The sequence below is a fragment of the Electrophorus electricus genome, chromosome 26 (assembly GCF_041902795.1).
Source record: "Electrophorus electricus isolate QZ-2024a chromosome 26, ASM4190279v1, whole genome shotgun sequence".
Taxonomy (NCBI): Eukaryota; Metazoa; Chordata; class Actinopteri; order Gymnotiformes; family Gymnotidae; genus Electrophorus; species Electrophorus electricus.
The window spans coordinates 12,255,888-12,280,139 of NC_137522.1; the positions used below are offsets into that span (position 1 = coordinate 12,255,888).

The 24,252-nt window shown below is 46.9% G+C and overlaps 3 protein-coding genes across 5 annotated transcripts; 1 reads left to right on the top strand and 2 right to left on the bottom strand.

Annotated features, from left to right (window-relative positions):
• Nucleotides 1-414: 414 nt before the first annotated feature.
• tdrd5 (tudor domain containing 5) lies at nt 415-9,818 on the bottom strand. Its single transcript, XM_035523286.2, has 16 exons — nt 9,538-9,818; nt 8,798-9,034; nt 8,136-8,585; nt 7,701-7,858; nt 7,154-7,237; nt 7,004-7,060; nt 6,432-6,591; nt 5,883-6,055; nt 5,516-5,736; nt 4,508-4,717; nt 4,263-4,329; nt 3,083-3,280; nt 2,806-2,952; nt 2,096-2,416; nt 1,540-1,672; nt 415-825 (listed from the first exon to the last, which is right to left on the bottom strand). Exons 2-16 carry the CDS (start codon nt 9,024-9,026, stop codon nt 665-667), a joined length of 2,769 nt encoding a protein of 922 aa, XP_035379179.1. The 5' UTR covers nt 9,027-9,034; nt 9,538-9,818; the 3' UTR covers nt 415-664.
• A 235-nt stretch (nt 9,819-10,053) lies between these two features.
• On the top strand, nt 10,054-13,492 carry nphs2 (NPHS2 stomatin family member, podocin). Its single transcript, XM_027005529.3, has 8 exons — nt 10,054-10,543; nt 10,643-10,746; nt 10,846-10,918; nt 11,028-11,110; nt 11,869-12,072; nt 12,326-12,381; nt 12,699-12,777; nt 13,103-13,492. The coding sequence occupies exons 1-8, from the start codon at nt 10,222-10,224 to the stop codon at nt 13,367-13,369; spliced, it is 1,188 nt and encodes a 395-aa protein (XP_026861330.2). The 5' UTR covers nt 10,054-10,221; the 3' UTR covers nt 13,370-13,492.
• Nucleotides 13,493-13,630: 138 nt separating this feature from the next.
• axdnd1 (axonemal dynein light chain domain containing 1) lies at nt 13,631-24,093 on the bottom strand. Of its 3 annotated transcripts, none has more exons than XM_081708379.1 (25): nt 23,753-24,093; nt 23,411-23,589; nt 23,193-23,296; nt 22,946-23,045; nt 22,767-22,852; nt 22,622-22,678; nt 22,388-22,496; nt 21,093-21,214; nt 20,601-20,741; nt 20,244-20,348; nt 19,851-19,971; nt 19,607-19,708; nt 19,280-19,446; nt 19,125-19,194; nt 18,806-19,040; nt 18,349-18,565; nt 17,875-17,968; nt 17,583-17,773; nt 17,258-17,348; nt 16,757-16,894; nt 16,257-16,412; nt 16,005-16,130; nt 15,793-15,884; nt 14,108-14,238; nt 13,631-13,864 (listed from the first exon to the last, which is right to left on the bottom strand). In XM_081708379.1, the coding sequence occupies exons 1-25, from the start codon at nt 23,862-23,864 to the stop codon at nt 13,743-13,745; spliced, it is 3,168 nt and encodes a 1,055-aa protein (XP_081564505.1). In that variant the 5' UTR covers nt 23,865-24,093; the 3' UTR covers nt 13,631-13,742. The 3 variants fall into 3 exon arrangements, with proteins under 3 accessions (XP_081564505.1, XP_081564504.1, XP_026861333.3); XM_081708378.1 differs by having other exon boundaries at nt 17,571-17,773; nt 21,093-21,208; nt 23,753-24,092; XM_027005532.3 differs by having other exon boundaries at nt 17,571-17,773; nt 23,753-24,091.
• Nucleotides 24,094-24,252: the final 159 nt, after the last annotated feature.

The following is a 24,252-nucleotide window of genomic DNA, read 5'->3' on the forward strand; positions in this document are numbered from 1 at the left end:
GCAATGAAAAGGGGAGCGTGTTGGGCATTTTGTGCCAAATTTACTATTTGGCTCTTTATTTTGTCCTCATAGTCACAGTGTAATTGATGCACTTTCCAAATGTAAACACCCAGGCCTGTCCTTAACAAGCGAATAGGAGGAGTTTGGAAACAGCAGTGCCAGCAAGTAAACGAGGTGGAGTGTTTCCAGGCAGGCAGCTCTGTGATAAACACTGCAGGCTGACAGGGCCGCGAGGCCATGGCTGGATTGCTGTGACTCATTCCCAACTGCCTTTCCGATCCCCGAGCCGTAAAAACCAACGATGGTGAAGCGCACAGCTCTCAGGCTGGTCCAGACCAGGACCCACACCCGGTCTCTCTACAGTCAGAAAATGCACGAGCTTGGGAGAACTTGCATGACAAGTGTTAGACTGTGTCATAAGAACAGTGATCTTCAACCACCACCTTTATTTGCATGGTCCAACACGAACAGCCTACACAACAGCTAACAAACGGTGCAACGGTTTAATTATTCCCTCAACCCCCAACCCCCCTCACCCACAGAAGGAAAGAAAAACACAAAGTTGCTAAACAATGAACAAGCAACTTCAGTGAAGGAGGTGGTAGCAGGCCGTTCCAGATAGCTCCTGGCAGGAAGAGTCACTCAAGGTTGTGCTGAGGCCCGTTTATGTGCCAGCGGCCATGCGGATGGCGGGGCCCCGGCCCAGCGGGGAGGCACGGCTGAAGAAGAGGGTGTCAGGGCCCAGTCTGTGCCCAGGACTGTTGAAGGATGATGGGAACATGAAGCTGGCGGGCGGTCTGTGGGACCAGTTCCCACTACACATGCCTGGAGACAAAAAACACAGAATAAAACAAAACAAGCAACTATAATAGTTCAAAAATAATAAATACAACAGCAAGTGATAACATAACATAAAAGCTGCCACATGGTGTAATTTACTATAGGAGAGACATTCTAGGTCACTATAACATTGTTGTAAGTGATAGAAAAGGTTAAACAGCATGTCTTCAGATATCAGAACGTGATATTCAGGTATGTTTTGCAGCCCTAAGGAAACAAATACTGGAACGATAGATCAAATCTTTTTACTTGAGTGAAGGTTTGTAAACAGCCCAGGCCACGTTTCTACATGTGCTGCATAAATAGCATCATTCCCATTTCTAATCTGTACTTCACCAGCTGAAAGCTGCAGAAGACTACATTTCCTCCAGCGTTACCAGGCAAAAATCGACCATACGTTTGTCACTGCTGTGCAGTTGCAAAACCAGCAGAAGTAGTTAACTTCAGAACAATGCATTTAAATCAAGCTTTACTATCATCTACAGTACTCAAGCACTTGACAACCCAATTTCTGCGCTGGAGCTGGTCTTTGCTGGAGCTGGGTGGGGCTATGATGAACAGGAGTGGGGCGGAGCTAAGTGCTGTCTGCGCTGGAGATGGGCAGGGCTATGATGGGTGGAGCCAAGTGGTGCCTGCGCTGGAGCAGGGCGGGGCTTAACCAGAGCTACGTTGAGATGAGCACGGCCGGCTGGCTCATACTTGCGCGGTCACGGCTGAGGGCATGTATGCTGGATGCAGGCTGCTGGGCTCGCTCCGACTCCTGCACATGCTCACTGAGCAGCTGACCTTCCGCTGACAGGCCGACAGGCGAAGCCGCCGACGCTGACCCGGCCTGCAAAGCAAAACAAGAGTGTTGGCAACATTCAGAAAACCCAGGATGTATGTGCTACACTTACATTCCTTCATAAGCCTGGAACCCCTGAAGCCTTTAGCTCCCATATATCCTCACTTATTAAACTCACCTCGCTCCACAAAGTGTGTTTTGTAACGGTTCTGCAGGCGAGCCTCTGCAGAGAGGATACTTAGCATTCTCATCTAATTAACAAATAATTAATAGCGGCTGCAGGGAACTTTGTGATTATAATGAGTGACAATGAGCCGGGTACCAGGAGCTAATTTGCACTCAGTCGGTGCAGCTCCAGTTCTGCAGCCCAGCTCTAAAGCTGAACAGAACCAGGAACCCAGTCTGCCTTTTCTAATAGGAAATGTAAAGGAACAACGGCACATGAGTGGAGCAGCTGGAGACTGTTCTTACTGCTGCACTTTCCTCCTGCCACTCGCGGGCAGGTTCAGGCGCGTCCTTGCCGGCGCCGTTTCGGCGAGTCCATCCGTAGTCCCAGTAACCAAAAGCGGCCGCCTGCCTTTCCATCAGCGCCCCACAAGGGCCCGCCGTTACAACCTGGATGGACGGAGAGCAGCACGAGCGCGTCACCCGGCACTGCGATGCGAGACGGCCGTCAAACACTCCAGTTTCGAGCCCCACCGGATCTGCATCAATTAACTCCAGTTCGGGAAGGTCCAGGAGGTCATCTGTTCCTCTGCTGAGCTGGAGCTTCTCCACCGCGTCCGTGAGCATCTAGGAGTGACGTGCATATTCATATCAACCGTGGGAACAGTTATGGGCAAACGGTGTAAAAAGTGCTCTGCTGATCGCATGCCGGTATGCTAATTAAACATCAACAAATCCAGGGCACAATGTCCATTCGAGAGCAGGTCAATGCAGCCAAGACAAGATGAGCCGATCAGGAAAAGCGGAGCGGCCCCTCTGGAGACGGCTGATCTATGGGCTCGATGAGCAGTGCCCAAAAGCAGCTTGCTGTAATTCCTCACTTTCCTGTCTCAGCAGAACGAGCCTGGCTGCACGCCGCTACCCGAGGACCCTGGAGATTTACACGGAGCCCGGAGCAGACTGGACGGGAGCCCAGCGTGCTCTGTACCGTAGGTCACCAGCAGGAAGCTGCATACTGTGGTGGGGTGCTGCCGGGGCCAGCAATCCAGACCATGGTCGCGTGGGACGTCCGCGGAAGGAGTCCTGTTTGTGAGATGTTCCTTTACTTCCTCCAACTGGCCTTCTCTGAGGTAAAGGGTCACAGGGTTGAATTGCCAAAATATCTTTAAAAAAAAAAAAAAAGGAAAAAACAAAAACAAAACACAAACAGAAAAAAATAATATCATTTAGGACAGTGTATTCGAAAACAATGGGCTGCTGGTATTATGTGGGGGAGAGACATCGGGCTCCCACAGGCGTGCTGGCAGGAGAGCAAGCCGTGCCGTGGCCCTCGGCCTGAAGGGCCCTGTGGATGTAGAGGTCCTCTTCTGTGTGGGTATCACACAGAAAGAGCTGCAGGATGTCCTCCTGGTAGCTGTGGATTGCGGCCACTAGGGTGCGGTCATAGCACAACTTCCGGAAAGTGCTTGTTGCGTCCTTGGTCCAAATGCCCTGTGATGGGCGATAACAAAACATGTCATAGGTTTCTAGAAGGTTCCCAACTCCATCTAGTCTTACACAACAAAAATATAAACAAACAAAGAGATTATTGTGGGAATATTAAGGAGTACTTTCATTTATTCACTGAAAAGTTTTAAATCATTTACCCATTATCTTGAATGCTAGTAATCTGGTTCTACTGGCTTCACTTACATGTGTCCCCAAGCCTGTGAGCCTATGGGACCACTCACTGTTCATATTCAGAGATCTGCTAATTATTTATCTGATGCACTGGGACATGATGACCTGAAAGTAAGTGATGCACCACTGCCCAACATTTAATCAAGTGTGGAATAAATGTTCCAGGCGAGTTCTAAGATTTATTGGTATTTCTAAACGTAATTTTGCTGTTTCGATCTGTGCCCTGTGGAAGCCCATGGGAGCCAACATTTTTAATAGAGCTTCAATTTAGAAACATGCATTGCATGAGGAAAAAACACCATGCTTTCAACACAATGAAATGAGAAAAACACCTGATCCTCCTTTACCACTCTAGCATTCAGTGTAAAATCAGCCTGAAATGCCACCGAATGGCCTGAAGATATGGGATAAGCCAAATCCACAAAGCCCAGGCCTCTGCAAAAGCACTAGCCTTGATGAAGCAAAGCTACCCCAAGGTGTGCAATTCCACAAGGATTACGTATAATTACAGCGTTGGACTGAGCAGAATAAGAGTGAGGTGCTCCATGTAGTGAAGCCCACCTCATTACCCAATTTTTTTATTTTTGAGAAGAAAACGAGTGGCTTGCATTTAAAACATCCCCTTTCCTCAAATTCAAGTTCCTTGTTGCTGTCTGTCCAGGACATGTAGTTGCTAGGAAATCAAGTCTAGCACATGCAAATTGAAAGGTGAGCAAAAAGGCACACCTTGGATCCACGTGACCAAAAAAGGGCACACCTGACCTGTTAAGCTGCACCTGGTAGTTCACTCTACCTTGAGAGGCTTGACCCCAACAAGCACAGATGGAACTGCTTGTGCAGGGAGCTCAGCATAGCATGACCTGGAGAAAGACATAAGCCCAGGAAAAGCACTGAACAAGGGAACTGAGACCTGAAGGAGAAAACCCATCTAATGTTCATAATGTGATATCTAAATATATCAGCAGAAGGTCCATGTTCAGGGTCTAATTAAACCAGTTCAGCGCACTCTCACTGTACTAGAACGTGTGAAGAACTGACTTGAGGAATCGCAGGCCGCTCCTGTCGACAGTGGCGAGGTCTCCGAAGTCCACGTAGTACACCTCCACCTGGGTGGTGCTGAGGACCTGGTGGATCACCACCCGGTAGAACCACATGTACCCGGGGGACACGCAACACACCTGGCCAGGTCGCACATACGCGTCTGGGAGGCGGTAGCGCTCCGTCACCTCGGGGAAGGTGTAACAGTTCCTACAAGCCAGGACACACAGGCTCTCACCAAGGGAGCACGAAACAGTGAGCACAGCTTCCTGAGAGCGCTGCAACATCTGCTCAGTTTGAAGCGTTCCAGGGCAGGCTGAGGGTTAGTACAATACTAAGTATTTACAAGTTTTTGACCATAACAATTTTGGAAGACCACAGTCTGGATAGTCTGCAATTACGGAAAAAAAAAAAAAGGACAATATGCTTTGAAAAAGATTCAGTGTAAGTAATAAGTCATCTGTAAAATCGCCACATCAAACTGGTATAAATAAATCTAAATATGTAGAGATAATGGAGAGTTATGCATTTATCAACACTAACTAGCTGATTCTTATTCTACTTTGGTTCAATTCTACCTTCACTGGAAGTTTGACTTCCTGAGATTTCAGCAGCTATGCTGCATCACAGCATTCTGGCATTCCAAACCTCTCCAAGTTCTCTGAGAAGTCTTTAAAACTACTAAAACTGCTCAGTGGTTTTTGCACTGAACAGTTAAGTCCATCCTACAATATTCAGACTGGATGCTCTCAACTGGGTCCTGTTGCTGGTTGTGTAGTGCACCTTGCTATTCTTTTATAGCTTTTTATTCTTATTCTATTGCACAATAAATAAACTCTTTTGTGAAAACTCAATTAGATATTTTTGATCTTAATAAATTACAATTTCACCAACCTGCTAAACAAGATAAACCATACCAGTGTAAAAATACCCAACAACTCATAACCCAGGATATTAAAAAGCCGTTTGCATTATTAAACAATACGTGTAAAGTCTCCAGGAAGTAACCTCATTTCAAACATCATGTTCTCCAAAGTCCAGGCCTCCTGGTTCACGCTGAAGCGAACGCTGAAGTGGCCGGGCGAGCCGGTGTGCTCTACCAGAACGGGCACCAGCTCCCTCTCCTTCCTACGGGTGGGCGGCTTCAACCGCTGACAGCGCAGCGCGTCCAGGGGCACCGCATGGGCGTCAGCATAGCCCACCACTGCCACGGGGAAAATGGGCTCCATCTGAGCACAGGGACAAAGCAACACACGGAACCGCTGCGACCATGTGACCATTGACCATGAGAAGCAAGCAAAGGTCCTTGTTCAGTGCCTAAACTGTTTATGAACAGCTGCTGAACAGCTGGAGCTGGCCTTGCATTCAGACCCACCTGGTGGACGGTCTTGTTGGTGATCCTGATCTCGACGTTGGACTCCGACGATTCCGTGGTCTCATTGCCTTCGTCATTCCGTTCCCAGGCTGACTTGGAGCATGTGGAGTAGTAGCCCTGGCTGGAAGGGTTCAGCGACTCTGCACACGGGCCGCCTTCACTTTGGGAAAAGGCTACAGAACACACCAGACAAGTACAGCATGCATAAATTAGAGTTGTGGATGTGCATCGGTAGTATATGTGTACCTGTCTGTTAGTGTGCAGAGCACATCTTCAAGTTGTTACGGAGCACTTTGACGAAAATTAACGTAAGCTCATAACACACTTTCGCAAAAAACATATTTATCCTTAATACTGTGTTAGCCATGTAAATGTCTTGTATATAAACTGTTTAACAAAAAAAACCCAAAAAAACCAATTTAAACCAAAAACCCTTCATATACACATTTGCTGGTCTGAGTTTGTGTCAATGTTATTTTTCAGCTGTTCCATACAAGTGTCATGAGAAAATCATGGCCATGCCTCATCTGCAGGAGGTAGGGTGCCCACCTGGGTCAGGGCCGTTGTGTTTGACCTCCATGATTAGTAAGTGCTTGGCTCCCTGCTCGAGTCCGGGCTGCAGGTCGAAGGTGTCGCTGAGGGTGCTGACCATCTCAGTCACGCTGAGGAAGCCACACTGAGCCATGGGTAAATCTTCCCCGTACATGTTCTTAGAACAGAGAACATCGACGAAAAAAACAGCCCTTGTATGGCAAGCAACAATCGACGGGTGGGGTTGTTTGTATGGGACATTATGCAGTGCAAAAGCTGCATGAGGACAAAAGAAATCTATTGTAAATATATTGCTACACACTACGATTATGATAGACCTTGCAATATACTGAAAACATACTGCTGAACCCTTAATGTGGCATTAATGTTGGCTCATATGAATGCTGTGATTCATTTACTGAACACCAAGCAAGAACATCTGTGATTAGTCAAGATGCTCACAGCTCACAGTAAAAGCGTGTGATTTGCGTGTGAGGGCTCATTTGCACATCAGGGCCTTCGGCGATATCGGCATGGCAGAGTCCAGTACCGCACCAACAACCAGCAGACGCTGCGAGGTGCAACCCTACCTTGTACTCCAGCGGAAGGTCGTGAATGGTCAGTCCCCTACTGTGACCAGCCACAACCTGAAAAGACACGAGGCACAGTAACGGCAGCTGTTTGTCGTCAGAGACACGCCTGAACACAATGAGCTAAACACAAAGAGAAACACCACACGCCTTGCGAAGCTTGTCCTTCAGCTCCGGGCTGACTGCGCTGTTGTCTCCGTTCTCTAGAATCCTCTGTCTGAGGTCCTCTTCAAGCTAGGACATGTGACCAAAGGAAAAAGGCCCACGGTGATCAAATACCTCAGCCAAAATAGCCCAGCCTTCTGAGCAGGGACATTTGAGTCATGTTGTTCGTACCGTCTTACTCTTCTGTCAGGTGTGACAACACCTGGCCAATCTTTAATATTAAAAAATACATGTTCGCTGTGAAACGGTGCACAGATCGATCACCTCCTGGCTCAGTTTGGTGCTCTCACTGAGCACCAAGGCGAAACACAACTCATCTCAGGTCTAGTGTTTAAATTCCTACCACAACCTACAAAAACCCTGAGATACAAAAAATATCTAAACTGCAGCAACAGTATTTTTATACACGCAGGTCTTTGCTACTGTAATTCATTTTAAATGTACTGTGAACCACTGTACCTTTACAGTATGTACCTACAACAAGACCTGTTTTGACCAGTATATATAGTACGAAAATGCTGGACTGACAAACCTTTGCAACAGATTTTTCAAATGTCTGCTCCTGCGTTGCAGGTTCTGGGACAGGGGCTATGGGTTCCACTTGCTGTGCTCGGACGGCTGCACCCTGCTTGGGACTGCTCACGTTCTTGGGGCTTTTAATGTTGTCGACCACTGACTTTTCTCTCTGAACTTTTGGGGGAAACAAACCACATTCTTCACTGATTAGCATATGATGAACATTTATGGTGCACGTCTACAAACAGTGGATTCCGCTTTTTCACGAATGTAAATGTTGAACCTATGAACTTTGTGACTGATGAAGATTATCGATGCCTGGCAGTTCCAGTTCTATACATGGCTGAGCTTCACAGGTCAAATCTTCATAAGGGATCAACAAAGACTAACATACACCATTAACAGTAACCTTATACACTGGGGATAAGAGCTTTTGGACAGATAAGCACACCTGAATTGGCAGGGAACTCTGATATCCTTGCAGGCCACGTTGGGGGCATGGTAGCAGGGGTGGGTCTGTGCCTAACTGCCACCTTCAGGATGAGCTGGGAGCCTGTGCGACTCTGCCTCACAGCGATCAGGTCCGAGGCAGCGGCCAGCATCTCGGCGATGGAGTAGAAGCCGTAGTGCGTGACCTGGAGCGGTCTTCCGAAGCAGGCGGTGTAGCGGGCCTCCAGCTCGGACAGCCCCACAGGACCGTGCAACAGCAGCCGTTTAAGCTGGGAGCGCAGCTGGGCAGGAATGGCGGGGGGGGCGGGGCCACAGCGAGGGAGCGCCAATGGGCGTTGACGAGAAGGGTAACCGGAAGGGGAGGCACCCTTTCTTGCCGAGGACCTGGATTTGCGGTCACGCTGCTTGGAGACGAGTTCTTCGATGCCTTTCGTGGTTTCATCTCCAATCGCTTGAAACAAAATGATACGAGTTTAAACGAGGGGGCGTGGCCATAAAAGTCTGCAAAGCCTGTCTACTCTTCTGTCACAGCATGTGTGTGGACAACAGAAATGAAACATATTCCCCAATTTATCATTTATAATATTGTGGGCACAACAGATGGTAGACATAAAACGCCTCTCTCTCTCTCTTCCGTGATAATCTAATTACTACCAGGTTTACCTTTTAACAACACGCTGCCATCCACGGCGTAGTCCAGCTGTACGACATCGGGCATTTGCTTCACCATGTCCAGCATGCTGCGGAAGCCGAGGCGCCTGAGGGGCACGGCCTGTCCCAGCATGCACAGGTAGTCCCTGCGGAGCTGCTCCGGGGACAGGCCGCGCTTCGCCGACACCAGCAGCGAGCGCAGGTCCTTCTTCAGGCCGGACAGGAGCTCGTCCTGCGCCATGTCCACCGCTGCGGGGGAGGGGAAGGGGGAGAATCCCACACGCACTCAGTTTAGGGAGTTGGCGCCAAGTTCATGCCAAGCCGAGGAGTGGAGGCACAGTGGAGCTGGCATGACCCTCACGGCCATGTTATGCTCGCACATTAGCAGAGCTCAACGGTTAAAACGTCTGCATGTCAACACTGCAAATCACAAAGACTTAAGTGTCTGAAATTAGGGAACAAACGAGCTCCAACCTACACTACAAGACAACTGGAAACAACGAGCTAGTTGGCTAACACAAGTTTACCTCGGCTTTTGAGGACATTTATGGCGGGCCGTTTAGGGTGAAATCAGGGAAACAAACACACACACACTGCTTGCGCATACATATGAAACATTTTCACTTAAATAATCTACTACTTACACATTCATTCACTGGTGTGTAAACACAGATTCGCCATGTTTGTGTGTGTGTGCGCGGAAGTCAACACATTGTGACAGGAAGGCAGACGTTTACTCTAAGACAGTTTACCTTTCTGAGAATTGCACTGCTCTTTCGTCAAGTCGTGCTGCTACTCGCACATCGGCGCCTTTCTTTGGGATTCTAACGTCCGCCCAGAGAGCGCGCGCTGACCAGCGCTGCAGTCATGACTGACCTTGATATCCAATCAGACAGCACGAGGACCTTTTTTTCCTGCCATATTTTACGAGACACCTAAACATGCAAAGAACCAAGTTTATTAGCACTGGGAATAGAGCGCGTGCTAATTGCATGTAGACTGAGACTTCGGGCGGATGTTTTCTCGCGCGCCGATAAAGCAGAAATCCTCCGTCAGCACGTGGAGCGCGTGCAGACTCACATTTCTGTCAAGTGTGCACATTCTCTGGAGACGCATAATAAAGGAGGCGCTGTTCTCAGCACATTAATGATCACATTCTTCTCCCCCCCCCCCCCCCCCCCCAAGACAAATTGAATGGTTTTGTAATCTTTGTTAATCAGTCATTTTTGCAGTAGCACCACGCCTACAATAGACCCATACTGCTCAAATATCAGAACTGAACAACTGAACACTGGGGGTGTATTTCTCCACCCCTCATGCCCATCCTTTGCCATACGCCTCACGCATGAAGCACATTTGCGTGCAGGAGGATGTCCATCTATTAGCTAATCACAAGCGCTCAGACAGTTATTAGTTATTCACCAAACAAGGTGCAGATGTTTCTTATGGAAAAGAGTGAGATGGAGAGAAGAACAGAACTGGTATTGCCGGCACATCTTCCAAGACACGTCAGGACCAAGCGGGATACGCCAGCCGCGGCCAGAGAGAGGAGGCACAGGGGGCACAGGTCTGTGAAGGTCCAAGAGGCTCCCAGGAGGAAGGATAGGGTGAGGAGCGAGAAGACAGGCCACGAGGACACTGCCCGAGACAAACCGGGAGCATCCAGCAGCACGGTGATCAATGTGGACAGCGTGAGAGAGAAGACAAGAGAGGAGGACGAGGAGCTACTGGGTCTGTTGCAGAGCGATGAAGATGAAGGTCAGTAAGCTGTGAAAAGCCTGCAGTGCATGTCTCCTCACGTCCAAGCAACGCAGGCCAGTCTACTGCACCCTAAACCAATGCTGTATTGTACCACAGCTTTAAAGCCACACAGTTTCGGAGTTTGCGAGCTGCTACTCATAGTCGCCGCTCTGACCGCGGTCATATTCTTCTTTCCCGTTTCACTTTGGTTCTGCGTGAAGGTGAGTGCTTGTTTACTCTCAATAATAGTATGTAGTATTAAAGAGGGAAGAGTGGTTGTTTGGAGTTGCTCGGGTGACCCTGTTTTGGTTCACTGATAGATCGTGAGAGAGCATGAGCGTGCAGTGGTCTTCAGGCTGGGTCACCTGCTGCAGAGGAAGCCCAGGGGAGCAGGTGTGCCAGCTACGCCATGCGCTGTACCCCCACACCAACAACACGTAACAACAGCCGGTTCATTGTGCTGTTCCTTTTTTGATACTTTGTCTTGTTTTATTTGCCACAGGTCTGCTTTTTTACCTGCCCATTTTGGATGTTTGTCAGAAAGTCGATATACGACTGAAAATGCTGAAGGTTCCCCTTCACACGGTAACGTACACTGACCAACGCAGTAACGTACACTGACCAGCGCTGTAACCTACACTGACTAACAAAGTAACTTACACTGACCAATGCAGTAACCTACACTGACCAACGCAGTAACCTACACTGACGTACACAGTAACCTACACTGACCAATGCAGTAACGTACACTGACCAGCGCTGTAACCTACACTGACTAACAAAATAACTTACACTGACCAATGCAGTAACCTACACTGACCAACGCAGTAACCTACACTGACCTACGCAGTAACCTACACTGACCAACGCAGTAACCTACACTGACGTACACAGTAACCTACACTGACCTACGCAGTAACCTACACTGACCTACGCAGTAACCTACACTGACCTATGCAGTAACCTACAATGACCAACGCAGTAACCTACACTGACCTATGCTGGGCAGAATTGTGCAACTCTGACATGTAGTGTAAAGGGATTTGTTTTGTTGTCTTTTGTTACCACTGAGATAATTAGCTGACCAGAGGAATGCCATCCCACACGGAAGTGTAAACACTGGGGGTTCAGGAGGTCATGCTGACTGCAGTTACAGCCCCTAAAGCCAACCTGCAATTAACCAGTCCAGTGCTACTGCCTTTCGTTACAGTATCTTACAATGTACATGTGCAGGCCTATTCCCATTAAGGCTGTTTTAAAAGAAGGGTTTGCTGTTGTTCAACACGCATCTGATTAGAACTGCTGTTTCGCGTCATTATCAGTTGCACTGTCTTATGCTGCAGGTGGTTACGAAGGACCTGGTGTGTACAGAGGTGAGTGCCGTTTGCTACTATCGCATCGAGAATGCGTGCGTGTGCTGCTCCTCCGTGGCGGGGGTTACCGAGGAACTGCAGGCTCTCGTGCAGGTTTCCATCAGGGAAGTGCTAGCCCATCACTCCTTCACTCATATACTGCAGAACAGGAGCACCCTTGCCCAGGAGATCCAGGTAGGAAAACCAGCCTGAGGACCAACATCTTCCCTCGGACAGCCAAGATGTCGTTCTTATGCAATCCATATCCAGAAGTGAGGGTTTGGGTTGCATAAATCATTATTCTTACCAATTTACAATGTCATTTAAACACACACACACACTCACACACACATATATTATTAATGTGTTCAATAAATAAAGTCAATAGGGCAAAGAGGCAGAATAGTTGAGTAGTTGCCTGATGATGTTTTTCTTTGACTTCATGCAGGTTGTACTAGATTCCATTGCCTGCAGGTGGGGAATCAAGGTAGAGGCAGCTCATATGTAAGTTGGTAATATAAGGCAGGATAACCCACAGCAAAAGGTCTGGAAAGCAACCACACATGCGCACACAATCAGGACCTTTCAGACAGACATCCTGTGGCAGCCTTGCAAGCAGTGTTTCGGAATTTCTAGGAGGCGAAACAGATATAATCTCCACATTCATGATTCTTTCTATGATTTTTACGGAGCTTTTTCGTATGGGAAAGGGCACATATCGCAATAATGCATGGCCCCGAGCCCACGGGAGGGGCGTCTGCACATGCTCCGTGCTGCTGCGTTCACTCCCAGACGTGTTCTGCGTGTTGTTCTGATTCCAGGGAGGACGTGCAACTTCCTCCTGAGCTTCAGCATAATTTTGCTGTCGAGGCTGAAGCAAAGAGGCAAGCTCAAATCAGAGTAAGAGGACACCAGCCAGCACCTTCAGGTCACAGTGGGATTGCATCCCAGCATTGTTTGTGGAGCATTATTTATAGTTCTTTAATTCAGTTATTCTTCTTTGCGCAATCTGTTATGTGCAACCAGCATTTTATATGGAATTGCAGTTGACAAGGCATGAATAAAAAAAATCCTTTTTCAGCCTTCCAAATTTCCCACACAGCTTTTGCCAAAAAATGTCTTTGAAATCAGGTTGGCCTCCCAATGGGACCTGTTCCTGAGCTAACTTTGAAGTGCGTTAGGAACGCTATCCCATAATGAGCCAGTCTGTGTGCTGGTATTTCAGCTGATTGCAGCAGAGGGAGAGAAGGCAGCGTGTGAGGTTCTCAGGGCCTCTGTCGATACTCTCTCAAGCTCCCCTCTGGCTGTCCAACTACGGCTCCTCCAGCTTCTCCACACGCTGCGCTCAGATCAGCCTGCTGTGCTCCTCAACCTCCCATCTGACCTCCTCAGCCAACCCCTGCAGCTGTCAACTACAGCCAGCTCCACCAATCAGAACTGTCCCGTGGATGATACCTCACAGGAAACAGCTAAAGATTCCCCTATGATGTAATAAAGAGTCCCATTATGAAAACAAAATATGACAAAGTAATGAATGATCCATTATGAATGCATCAAATGTGTTGATCATTTATGTCAAATAAATGGTGTGATAAAAAGAAAGATGTTTAATTTTTCAGAGATTTGGAATTTCAGAGATTATTTTAGTATACTCATGACTGACCCTGAAGCCATACTGTCATTGACAGCTAGTAACATGATCCCTGAAATGTACCCAAACACACTACTTCACATTACAGTTTTGATTTAAATTTCCTGCATAAATGACACCACACTCTTCTTTTGTTACTGCTGTTTTTTTTTAATTGATCAATATTTTTCCACGTTCAAAATTCCCTCTTCCAAAGAACACAAGTAGGATGCTTTTAGCGTTTCTTTCTGCCTCTGTTGGGTTTGGGGCTGGATGCTGTCTCTGGGCTTGCGTCTTGAGTTTCAGGTGTGGGTGCCTTCTCAGCAAATTGTGCTTCCGGTGCCGACCCCTTGCTTTCTGCATATAAATACATTAGAAAAATACATTTAAAAAAGTATGGATGGATTTTTCATATTGCAAATTTGTCCCAATTTTATACGAAAAACAGTACATTTAACAAAAAAGCAGAAAACCATCTATATTAAAAAAAACAAAAGCGGAGGGGTTGCTATGGGAACATGGAAAGCTGTTCTGCGATTATTATATGTTGTTATATTGTTCTGAAAATGCTGGGTGAAACTAGATGTATTCTCAACTCACCTTTGACCTCTACACTGGGCTTGTGTGATAGCTGCCTCTGTAGGCACTGAATCTTCTCCAGAGCTTCTTGGAGGTCTTCTTCTGCTCTGAGAGCCCTGTCCTCAGCACTGGTGGCACGAACCTCCACGGCTCTAATATCCAGTGACCAAACACACACACAGCTTTGTATTACTATCTTGGTGGGGTCTTGTGTATTACTACAGATAAATAATATGATGCCTACACCTACCCCTAACCTTAACAAAAAATAAATGTTTGGCATTTTAGTTTTTGAAAGACATGGTATAGCAAAACATATTATTGATATAGCACCTTTCATATACAGGACAATTCCAAGTGCTTTACAAATGAATAAAGTATAAAGACAATTTATTTAAATAGAACAGATAATTCTCATTAATTTTGTCCAGTCCATTTCTGGAGTTCTGTGTGGAATGATATCAGATTTGACTGTTTTCTCAGATTTTTTTGGTGTTGTTTCAATGTAAACAAAAGAATGTGAATACCAAAGCATTTGTAATTGCAAACATTTCTGGGAGTAGTCTTTCTAAAAGAAATGCAAGGGGTACCAAAAATAAACGTCTACAGGTGTCTACAGGACTGTAATCTTTAGATAAGAGAACCAATACACTTACATATCATTTGTACAGCACTGATCAATTTTGTTGTCTTATAGAATTTTTAATCTAACTGGATTATATACAGATTGAATAAAAGTATGCCAAGAACTGCGTGTTACAGCTCTCCTCTCAGATTTATAACCAACAATCCTGACAAAGAACCTGCCACCTTCAAAACATGACCCAAACTATTTGAGGAGTGTTCCTGATAGAAATACCAAGTTTTCCAATCTGTCTCTAAGAATTCTGTGAACTAGTAACGCCAGAACTGACATTATAATAGACAATATTCAGACATATGTCATTTAATACCTTTATAAATGCAGTCACAGTACCATGGTGAAACCCTATTGTTATTTTGTTAAGATAGGTATCTACATTAAAAAATTAGTCCGTTAAAACCACGTTCACAATTATATTATCTATAAAAGTAAGATTTGAGGCAGGTCTGTCCTTTTTATAATATAGAGCGGTGTCTTATTGACTACTGTCTTAGTGCCTGAGAGGAATGAGTCATTAACTACTCACAGCAGCAAAGCTGCTACTGAGTTAAATGTATTTTTGATAAAGTCAGGATACCACCTATATTATTCGATTACCGTTCTCTCAAGTGTTTTATTGACACTTATATTAAATAATGACATCATAACCTGGCACTTTCTGGGAGATGAAAGAGACGGCACTGTGTCATTACTAAAGACAGTGCGGATACTGTTGATGTTGCTGGTACTAATTTAAGATGAGACTGTCTATCCATGCTTAACTCAAAGTGAAACATAGGATGTGTTATAGATGTCAGAGTGAATCTGAAGTGTGTTTTTTCTCCACTAGGCTCAGCATACATACGCTCTCTTTTCAGGGCTTGTACTGTCATGCTGTTTCTCCATGCAACCTTCTGTTTGACTAAACTCTACTTTTCCAGTGCAACCACATCCATGACATTCAAAATATTCAAGTTGAAGTGATCCAAGAAAACATCAAAAGAGTCTGTAAACTTCATAAATCAATCACATGTACTATTATTGATTAGTTTTTTTAAAAGGCACTGCTTCATATGAAACTTACAGCAGCTCCGTCTGTAGCATGTTCACGGTAGCTAGTGCACCGTAGGCGTGATGTGCATTCCCCGTGTATGGCCGCATCACAAAATCACCAGTCTACATGAGGACAGAAAAGGCATTCACGCTATGGCTCAGCTAAGTCGTTTTTGGTTTAAGAATATCTTCAATTTCCGTGGTGATTTGGGGTTTGGTGTGAAAACATGGATAGATACTGACCCCAACGAGCTGCACAGCCTCTTCTCCCAAGGTCTGCTCGATGATGTGGCCGTCATGACCGACCAGCTTCAGGACCGAACCTTCCTCCTCACCCCCTGTGACCTCCACTGCCCCACCCTCCTCCTCCTATGGTAGTGACACATTTCCTCCCAATCAGCAGGGTTGACCTGTGTGTGTGTGTTATGTGCCACAGCTTGGCATGGGGTTTCTGCAAGTTCTGTAAAGGCCACGAAGCAATGGCGAAGGACTAACCGTCTTGTGAAAGTAAATGTCGGTGACCTGGTCATGAGTTGTGTCGGAATGACGTCTGCTGGCTGCTTTAGCGCCTGGCTTCTCCTCTTCTTCCTCCTTGCCTTCTTCATCTTCCTCTGCCTCTTCAGGCGACTCAGGCGCGCTGTGTACATCGACCTGACAACACACAGTCTCACGTGACATTTGTCCAGCTGACCCACAACCTTTCGTAAGCAGGCGCTTATGACCTCGGTGCGCCATGGTACAAGCTGTCTTAGCACACGGCCTCCCCATGCAGCACAGCACACAGTGCTGCAGTAACACCTGCAGAGGACATGTGGAAGTCCCCTGAACTGGACCAAGGTCATTACCACTGCTCATCTAGGGACACCAAGTTACACTGTTATTAGAATTAAGCCCAGAATTATGCCTATTAGAATTAATTCAGTAAAGACTCTGAGGTCCAGCTCAGCTGAGGGTCATACAGGGTTACCATGGAGCAGGAGAGAGTAGCCCCTCACCGGAGAGCCCGCGCTGGACAAGCACATGTCAGTGGCAGACTGGGGAGCAGCTTTCCCAGGCAGCAGCGGGGCTACAGGGCACCCCAGCGAATCAGACAGCAGGATCCCACAGACCTTCACCCACTCGCCACACTCCCTCTGAACTCCACACCAGTGTCCAGAACACACACACACACACACACACACACACACACACACACACACACACACACACACTTCATGACCTTTCTGAAGGATCGTCATTAAGCAGTATGGTAGCAACATGAGGCAAAGATCTAACATCAAAAAATATCTCTGAAATTAGTGAAAATATGTTCCACATTTTCAAATCAGTCTAATATTTCTTCATTGTTTGTGTGCTTGATTATTTTTTACTTGATTTATTTCTACTCATCTGATTCTGATAAAAATATGTAAATTACAGCATGTTTAAAAATATCGTGCATTTTTTTTTGAGTTTTTCTTTTTGGACGACGTTGTGAAGATGAGAGAAGGCTCCACCTGAAGCTTGCGGAGCTCATGGAGTTGCTTCTCTGTCTCGTCCTGAGGCATGTTTCTCTGGACCTCCTCCTCCACGATGGCCTGGCATGATCTGTAGGGAGGTGACTGAATATGATGTTCTCCTGTAGTTGGCCGATCTCCAGCTCTTATTAGCTTCTTGAACAAAAACTACAAGTTTTGACTACAGAATAAAAGCTTACTGAATTACTGACACTTGAATTCACATTCTCAAAGGTACAACTTTTTATTTTTCTAATGCTTCAAATCCAGGGAGAAAGTCCACTGATTTTGGTCAGATACAGGAAAGCGTTACCCTGTTATGTACTTGGTGAGGTTATCCAGCTTCCAAGCGACATTCCTGGCATCTTCCTCCAGCTTCTGAATAGACATGTCCTCTAAGGCATGGAATTCTGGGAGTGGGGAAGAAGGCGCTTCCTGGTCGCTGTGACAATCGGGTGCCATGAGCAGCAGCAGTTCCACCATCCAGCGAATCAGGAGAGTGTCCATGGATCTGACCTGCGGGTCATGGACCAGGACTACCGACCTGTGCTTGCCAGACAAGATCAGCTGACCGTTCTCGTATGGCTCAGCGCAGGCACAAGGCACGAGTGCTATACCTCCTTGCAGAGTCTCAAGTTTTCATTGTCGAAGAAGTTGTTTTGAGTGGAGAGAAACTCCCTCAGTGTGTTGCAGACATGCTCAGTTTCCATCCTGATACCGACATGCACAGGAACAGATCAGTTATGCTGCACACTCACTCTCAACCCCTTGAGTGACACGTGACCTCATATCCTCCTTCCACCTCAGTCATTCTGCTTTAGATAAGTTACAAAATATTCAAAAATAACAAAATATACATATTTTATCCGCAGCGACGTACAATCACCAATGAGCAATTGCGGGTTAAGGGTCTTGCTCAGCGGCCCAACAGTGGCAGTGATGGAGCTTGAACCAGCAACCTTCTGATTTACAGTCATTTAGCTGACACTTTTATCCAAAGCGGCTTACAATTCTGACTGAACACAACTTGAGTTGCAAAGTGCAAACATGTATATTGAGGAAATACAAAGGCATCTAAGGGTTAAACCTACGTGACATGAGGCTTGTGTATCATCTTCTCACTCTCTGGCTGAGTGCTGTCCACGTTCAGCAGGGCCTCCTCAGACAGCCTCGACCAGCCTTTCAGAGCCTTCTCTAGCTTCAGCCAATCAGAGTGAGGCAGCGCTTCAGGTTGTCCAGCCAGGGACTTCAGTTTCTTGGCCCAGAACTCCATTCCTCCAGCCAGATGCATCATCTGCCTATGAATTCCTGGAGCAACAAGAGAGAGAAGCCACAGGTTATATGAAACACGGACAGTCCTAGCCAAACTGGACTGCTGTAAGGCAAAGGTCAGAGTTTTTTCTGCTCCACCACACCAGACTGAATTCATGAAGGATTTGGTAATTAGTCTGCATAGAATCAATAAAAGAAAACTATCCATGTCTGGATTAGATGTTTTGGAACCTGGTTCTGGAGAAAGCAAGCACACTGCCAACGTGACGCACTTACCACTCTCTCCGCTGATGCGGGTACTCAACTGCTTGTGCAGCTCAGTGACAGCATGACTGAGCTCTCGCATGGTCTCCTTGCCCTTAGGAGCTTCTCCATTGAGGTCTGGATGCCTCCAGAAGAGTTGAAGAAACACCTCCACCCACGTTTCCTGTAGGTGTGTCAGTGTGTCGAGAATCTCCTGACCAGAAAGCAGATCCTCTCCTCCATACCGCTCACACTGCGTGGTCAGCGACTAAAGGCAGAAATGACCTACTTTACACATAAAGGACCAATTCCAATAACGACAAGATTTAAACAAATTGGAATGATAAATTACCATTGACCATTGCTTTAAGTCATTAAATAACTCCTCCACGGAAGTCTTCTCAAACTTTACATCTGTACACCTACAAAAAAAAAAAATTTCGTTATTTAATCAAATTATTTACATCAAACTAAAAAATTTACCTGATCAAAAACAATCTTCTTTACCTGACATTAGCCTGACAGAACTCATGCCACTTGGCAGTGCCCTTCTGGACAGATCTGATGCTCTCACACTGGTTTCTCTCAGTCCTTCTGAGGTTCTCCATGAAGCTGGTCAGCTGCTCTTTCCACTGGTCTGTCAGGTGCAGGATGTGGTTCAGGTCTTCTGAGTTCTAGAAAGCAGAGGAACCTGGTGGAACCCTTCTGTAGTTCCTCTCTCATACCCGCTGCATTGCAACTGTGTCTGCTGCCATTCACGCCTTCTGTATGTCAGATGTTTGGTTTTTTTTGCTACAGCAAGTGAATTAAACTGCACGAGATGGGCGTTTTCACCTTGGTCGTCAGGACGACAGTGCAGTGCTCCGCCGTTTGGCTCCACGTCTGTGCACTAATGTGAAGTCTGCTGACCAGCTGTAAGTTGTTTAACTTAATAACCTGGAAGGGAGCCATAATTTAGCCTTTCGCGTCTGATAAATGAGGCCTCTAAAACTGAAACTAATTTGGGGTTTTAAAGGTTGACTAGGCAGAGATGTTCTAGGTGAGCGTTAAAAAGCGTGCAAGTGCTGCGTGGGCAGACCTTAAGCGCGAGGCTGTAGGTGACCTTGGTCCATAAGTCCCTCTCTTCGGTCAGGGCCGCCACCTGGCCCTCCAGTCTACGTCTCTGCAGTTCATACAGGCTGTGATACTCCCCAAGAACGCTGCACAAACAAAGCTGCCCGTTACACACCACACTACAGGGGATCATTTCTAGGGATTATTATAGTCACTGCCTTTAACCCTCTCAGAGTAGTGCTGATCCGGGTCCGTGTTTGTCATGCATACTGTGAGTCCTCATCCTACATATATCAGCCCTCTTTATATCAACTGCCTGAACAACATGGGATTGAAATTTATTGTAATATGGGCCCAGGTGCTGAACGAAGGTGCGACTCGGGTGTTTGGGCACCTGTTCCTGTCTTTGATCACTCACTCAGAGTTGTGCTGCGACTGCTCCAGTGCTCGGGCCAGCTCCTGATGGGCTCGCTCCGCCTGCGTGGACACCTGCTCATCACGCACCCTCATCTCACTTAGCTCCCTGCAGCAGGCCAACAGAAAAGCACCGGACGGCTGCGCGTCAGGGTGCGTGCACAGAGACGCATGTGCACCAGTGACATCAAATGGGACAAATCCTATCACAGATTAATAATAACGGTAGTGGTGGGGACAGTCTGATAACAGTCTGATAGTCCCTGTTGCAAAGCATAATGCCATAGTGCCACTGTGGTATGAAAGGTGCTTTAAGTGTAGGAATACATATACAAAGTGATAGGGAAAAAAGTCATTTAACTGATTAAGCTTTGCAATAGAGCGCTTGAAGCAGATAATCTCCTGGGTCAGGCGGCGGTCCAGGGCCCTCTGTGCCAGGGTCTCGGCGTGCAGGCCCTGGAGCTGCTGAGGGATGCGGTCCAGCAAAGCCACATACCTCTGCCTGCAGGAGAGGCAAAGCTGCTGTACTGTCACAGATGTGCAGAGAAGGGCTTTTTAAATAAAACAAGACAGAACCTGTGCAGACGTGTGTGTAGGAAACAATGTAGAAAACTAAAAATGTGCATAAACATGCAATGATTGTAACATTATAGCAGAGTGAACTAGATTTGCTATTAGAAGTCTGATTAAATAGATTTTAGCTTCTGTTTCTAACCTACATATCAAAACAAAAGGCCTAGGCTCTGAATACTGGATGAGATTACAAAGTCATACTCAAGTAAAGAAACCACAGAGGAAGGAGAAATAAAAATGCTTAAGTAAAGGCTTGGATAACACACACACATGCACATACCTGAGTTTGGCTAGCAGCTGACCCCTCTCCACACACTCCACGCTCACCTGACGGATTAACTCATGGAACACAATGTTGTAGATGTTCTGCTCCACCCGCACAAGCTCCAGGAGACCCTGCATCTGAGTCACAGCAGAACCTGCATCTGAGTCACAGAGAAGCATCAGCTCCAGGAGACCCTGCATCTGAGTCACAGCAGACCCTGCATCTGAGTCACAGAGAAGCATCAGCTCCAGGAGACCCTGCATCTGAGTCACAGCAGACCCTGCATCTGAGTCACAGAGAAGCATCAGCTCCAGGAGACCCTGCATCTGAGTCACAGCAGAACCTGCATCTGAGTCACAGAGAAGCATCAGCTCCAGGAGACCCTGCATCTGAGTCACAGCAGACTCTGCATCTGAGTCACAGAGAAGCATCAGCTCCAGGAGACCCTGCATCTGAGTCACAGCAGACTCTGCATCTGAGTCACAGAGAAGCATCAGCTCCAGGAGACCCTGCATCTGAGTCACAGCAGACTCTGCATCTGAGTCACAGAGAAGCATCAGCTCCAGGAGACCCTGCATCTGAGTCACAGAGAAGCATCAGCTCCAGGAGACCCTGCATCTGAGTCACAGCAGACTCTGCATCTGAGTCACAGAGAAGCATCAGCTCCAGGAGACCCTGCATCTGAGTCACAGCAGACTCTGCATCTGAGTCACAGAGAAGCATCAGCTCCAGGAGACCCTGCATCTGAGTCACAGCAGACCCTGCATCTGAGTCACAGAGAAGCATTAGCTCCAGGAGACCCTGCATCTGAGTCACAGAGAAGCATCAGCTCCAGGAGACCCTGCATCTGAGTCACAGCAGACTCTGCATCTGAGTCACAGAGAAGCATCAGCTCCAGGAGACCCTGCATCTGAGTCACAGCAGACTCTGCATCTGAGTCACAGAGAAGCATCAGCTCCAGGAGACCCTGCATCTGAGTCACAGCAGACCCTGCATCTGAATCACAGAAAAGCTTTAGGGTCTTTGAGCTCTCAGTCTGAAGAACCCTTTGCTAAGGCCTGCTGTGTCCAGCATTACTTCACATTTCAATGAAATGCATTTGCAAGTGCAATTAGTTGCATGCATAAAACGCAAAAACAAGGAACCTTGAGTACTTGTATTTTTTTTCCCCAAAAAACAAAACAAAACACAAAAACACCACCCATTCCCCCTAAACCCACTGCAGTATGACTGTGTTTCTGAGCAGTAAAGTTGTTTTTAATTTAAAGCTGCACATCATTGCTCCTTGTGAGCATTTGAGAAACGCGTACCTGTGAGAGGTGGGTGAGCTGCTCCAGCGGCTGACTGACGCCTGCTTTGTCCAACATGTCATCCATCACCTTCATCAGCTGCACCGCCTCCAGACGGCCTCCAGGCTTCCTAGTAACAACACCGAGTCCAGCTGTTTCTAAGCAGCTGGAGCTGAACCACTGCACCATCCCACCAGCCATGTGCAACTCTTGAACTAAAAACTCACAGCATGTTTTGACAGCATCATTACTCACATTGATGGAAACATTTTGAGCTTCTTCTCCTCATCCTCCAGCAGAACTGTGAACTTGCTGGAATCAAACAAGAGTGGAAGGCAACCGGTGCATTTTTGTATGTCCAAACCAGAGACATGTATCATTCTAATCCACAGATACTCACTCATCATAACACTGAAGTCCTTTCAGCCCTTTATTTTTCACTATGTGGTATTCTGCTGGTATTAACGTCTCCATGTATTTTGCATCCTGTAGTTTAAATCACAAAATGAACATGTTTTCAGATGGAAACGTTATGATCATAATAAAAAAGAAGCATCTTTCTCTCAGGGTCTCCCTTGCCTTTTGATCAGGTGATTGGGTGGTGGCCCTGTCAGTCATTGGTGGGAGGGTGCCCCGCGGCCTCTGAGCGGCCAGTGCGTCACAGAGGAAGGATATATCCCTGTTCACATAAACAGACAAACCAGCCCTTTGTCTTTGCTCAGAAAATGGACACTACAACACTTAAGATTAAATGTATGTAGTTAGCAGTCACATGGTGTAAAATGTGTCTTGTGCTGTGAAAGCTATTGATTAGACTCATCTTAACCTGCCAGCTCCAGTCACTGATGTCGGCTGATCAAGAAAGTATTGGTATTTTTTGCGGCCAGTGGAATAGTGCCATACCACATCTGGGGCACGTATTCCACTAACCTACAATAAAGATTTTTTTAAAAAGATGCTGTTTAGTTGCTCATGTAGTAGCAGAATGAATGAGTAGATGGAAATTGATGCTAAACTAGGCCAATAAAAGCCTTCTGTACAAACCTGTAAGTGTTCAGGGGTTTTGGTTAACTTGGGTGGGCCTATTCTGCCATGGCTGTATACGGTCGATCTTAGAGTAGCTAGCAACTCATCCGGTATTAAGTCATTCCGCAGTGGCAGCATCTGCGAGTGAGCTGTGCCATGCCGTGGGGATCTCTCCGTTACTGCTGGCGGCTCTGCAACTGCGGAGACAGTAGCGAAATTTAAGAGGGCTGGAGCTTAATAATGAATGACGTTTTCTTGACGAGATAAAAATAGCACTTTTTTGTCGGGTTTATCTCAATCACGTGTCGCTGCCACGCCAGAGGACTGCAGAAATACGGGGAGACTAACAGAGTTACTCACCGGAGACGTGTGTGGTAGAAGAGTCGGGAGAGTTACTCGGCCTCTTCGACCTCCGAAGTACCGGCGCCGGTAAAGTGGGCTGTGGTGGACTCGTCTTTATAGACGCCGACATGTTGAGTTTATTAGACGGACATTAGAAAATATAGTCGTCAGGGAACCTATCCAAAGTTTTGTGGTAACCGCACACGTCCTGCTCCAGGACAATAATAACGTCTGTCTCTATGGACGCACCCCGTCTCCACGCAACCTTAAACTAGAGTCCGGAGTGCTCCACCGTCCGCAGCGGCGGGTAGGGCCTTCCTGAGGCTGGGCACCTGTCTGCCGAGAGGAAGCTAGGCTCGGTTATCCCCGACTCCAGCTCCAGTAAACCAACAACTTTACCGTCTACCTTCTTTTATCAACATTACACTGCGTACGCTGCCTGAAAAACCTTTACATGATTAATGAGAACTTCATCATTCAGCGCGTCACACGATGCCTTGGCCAGCAGAGCAGCCGTG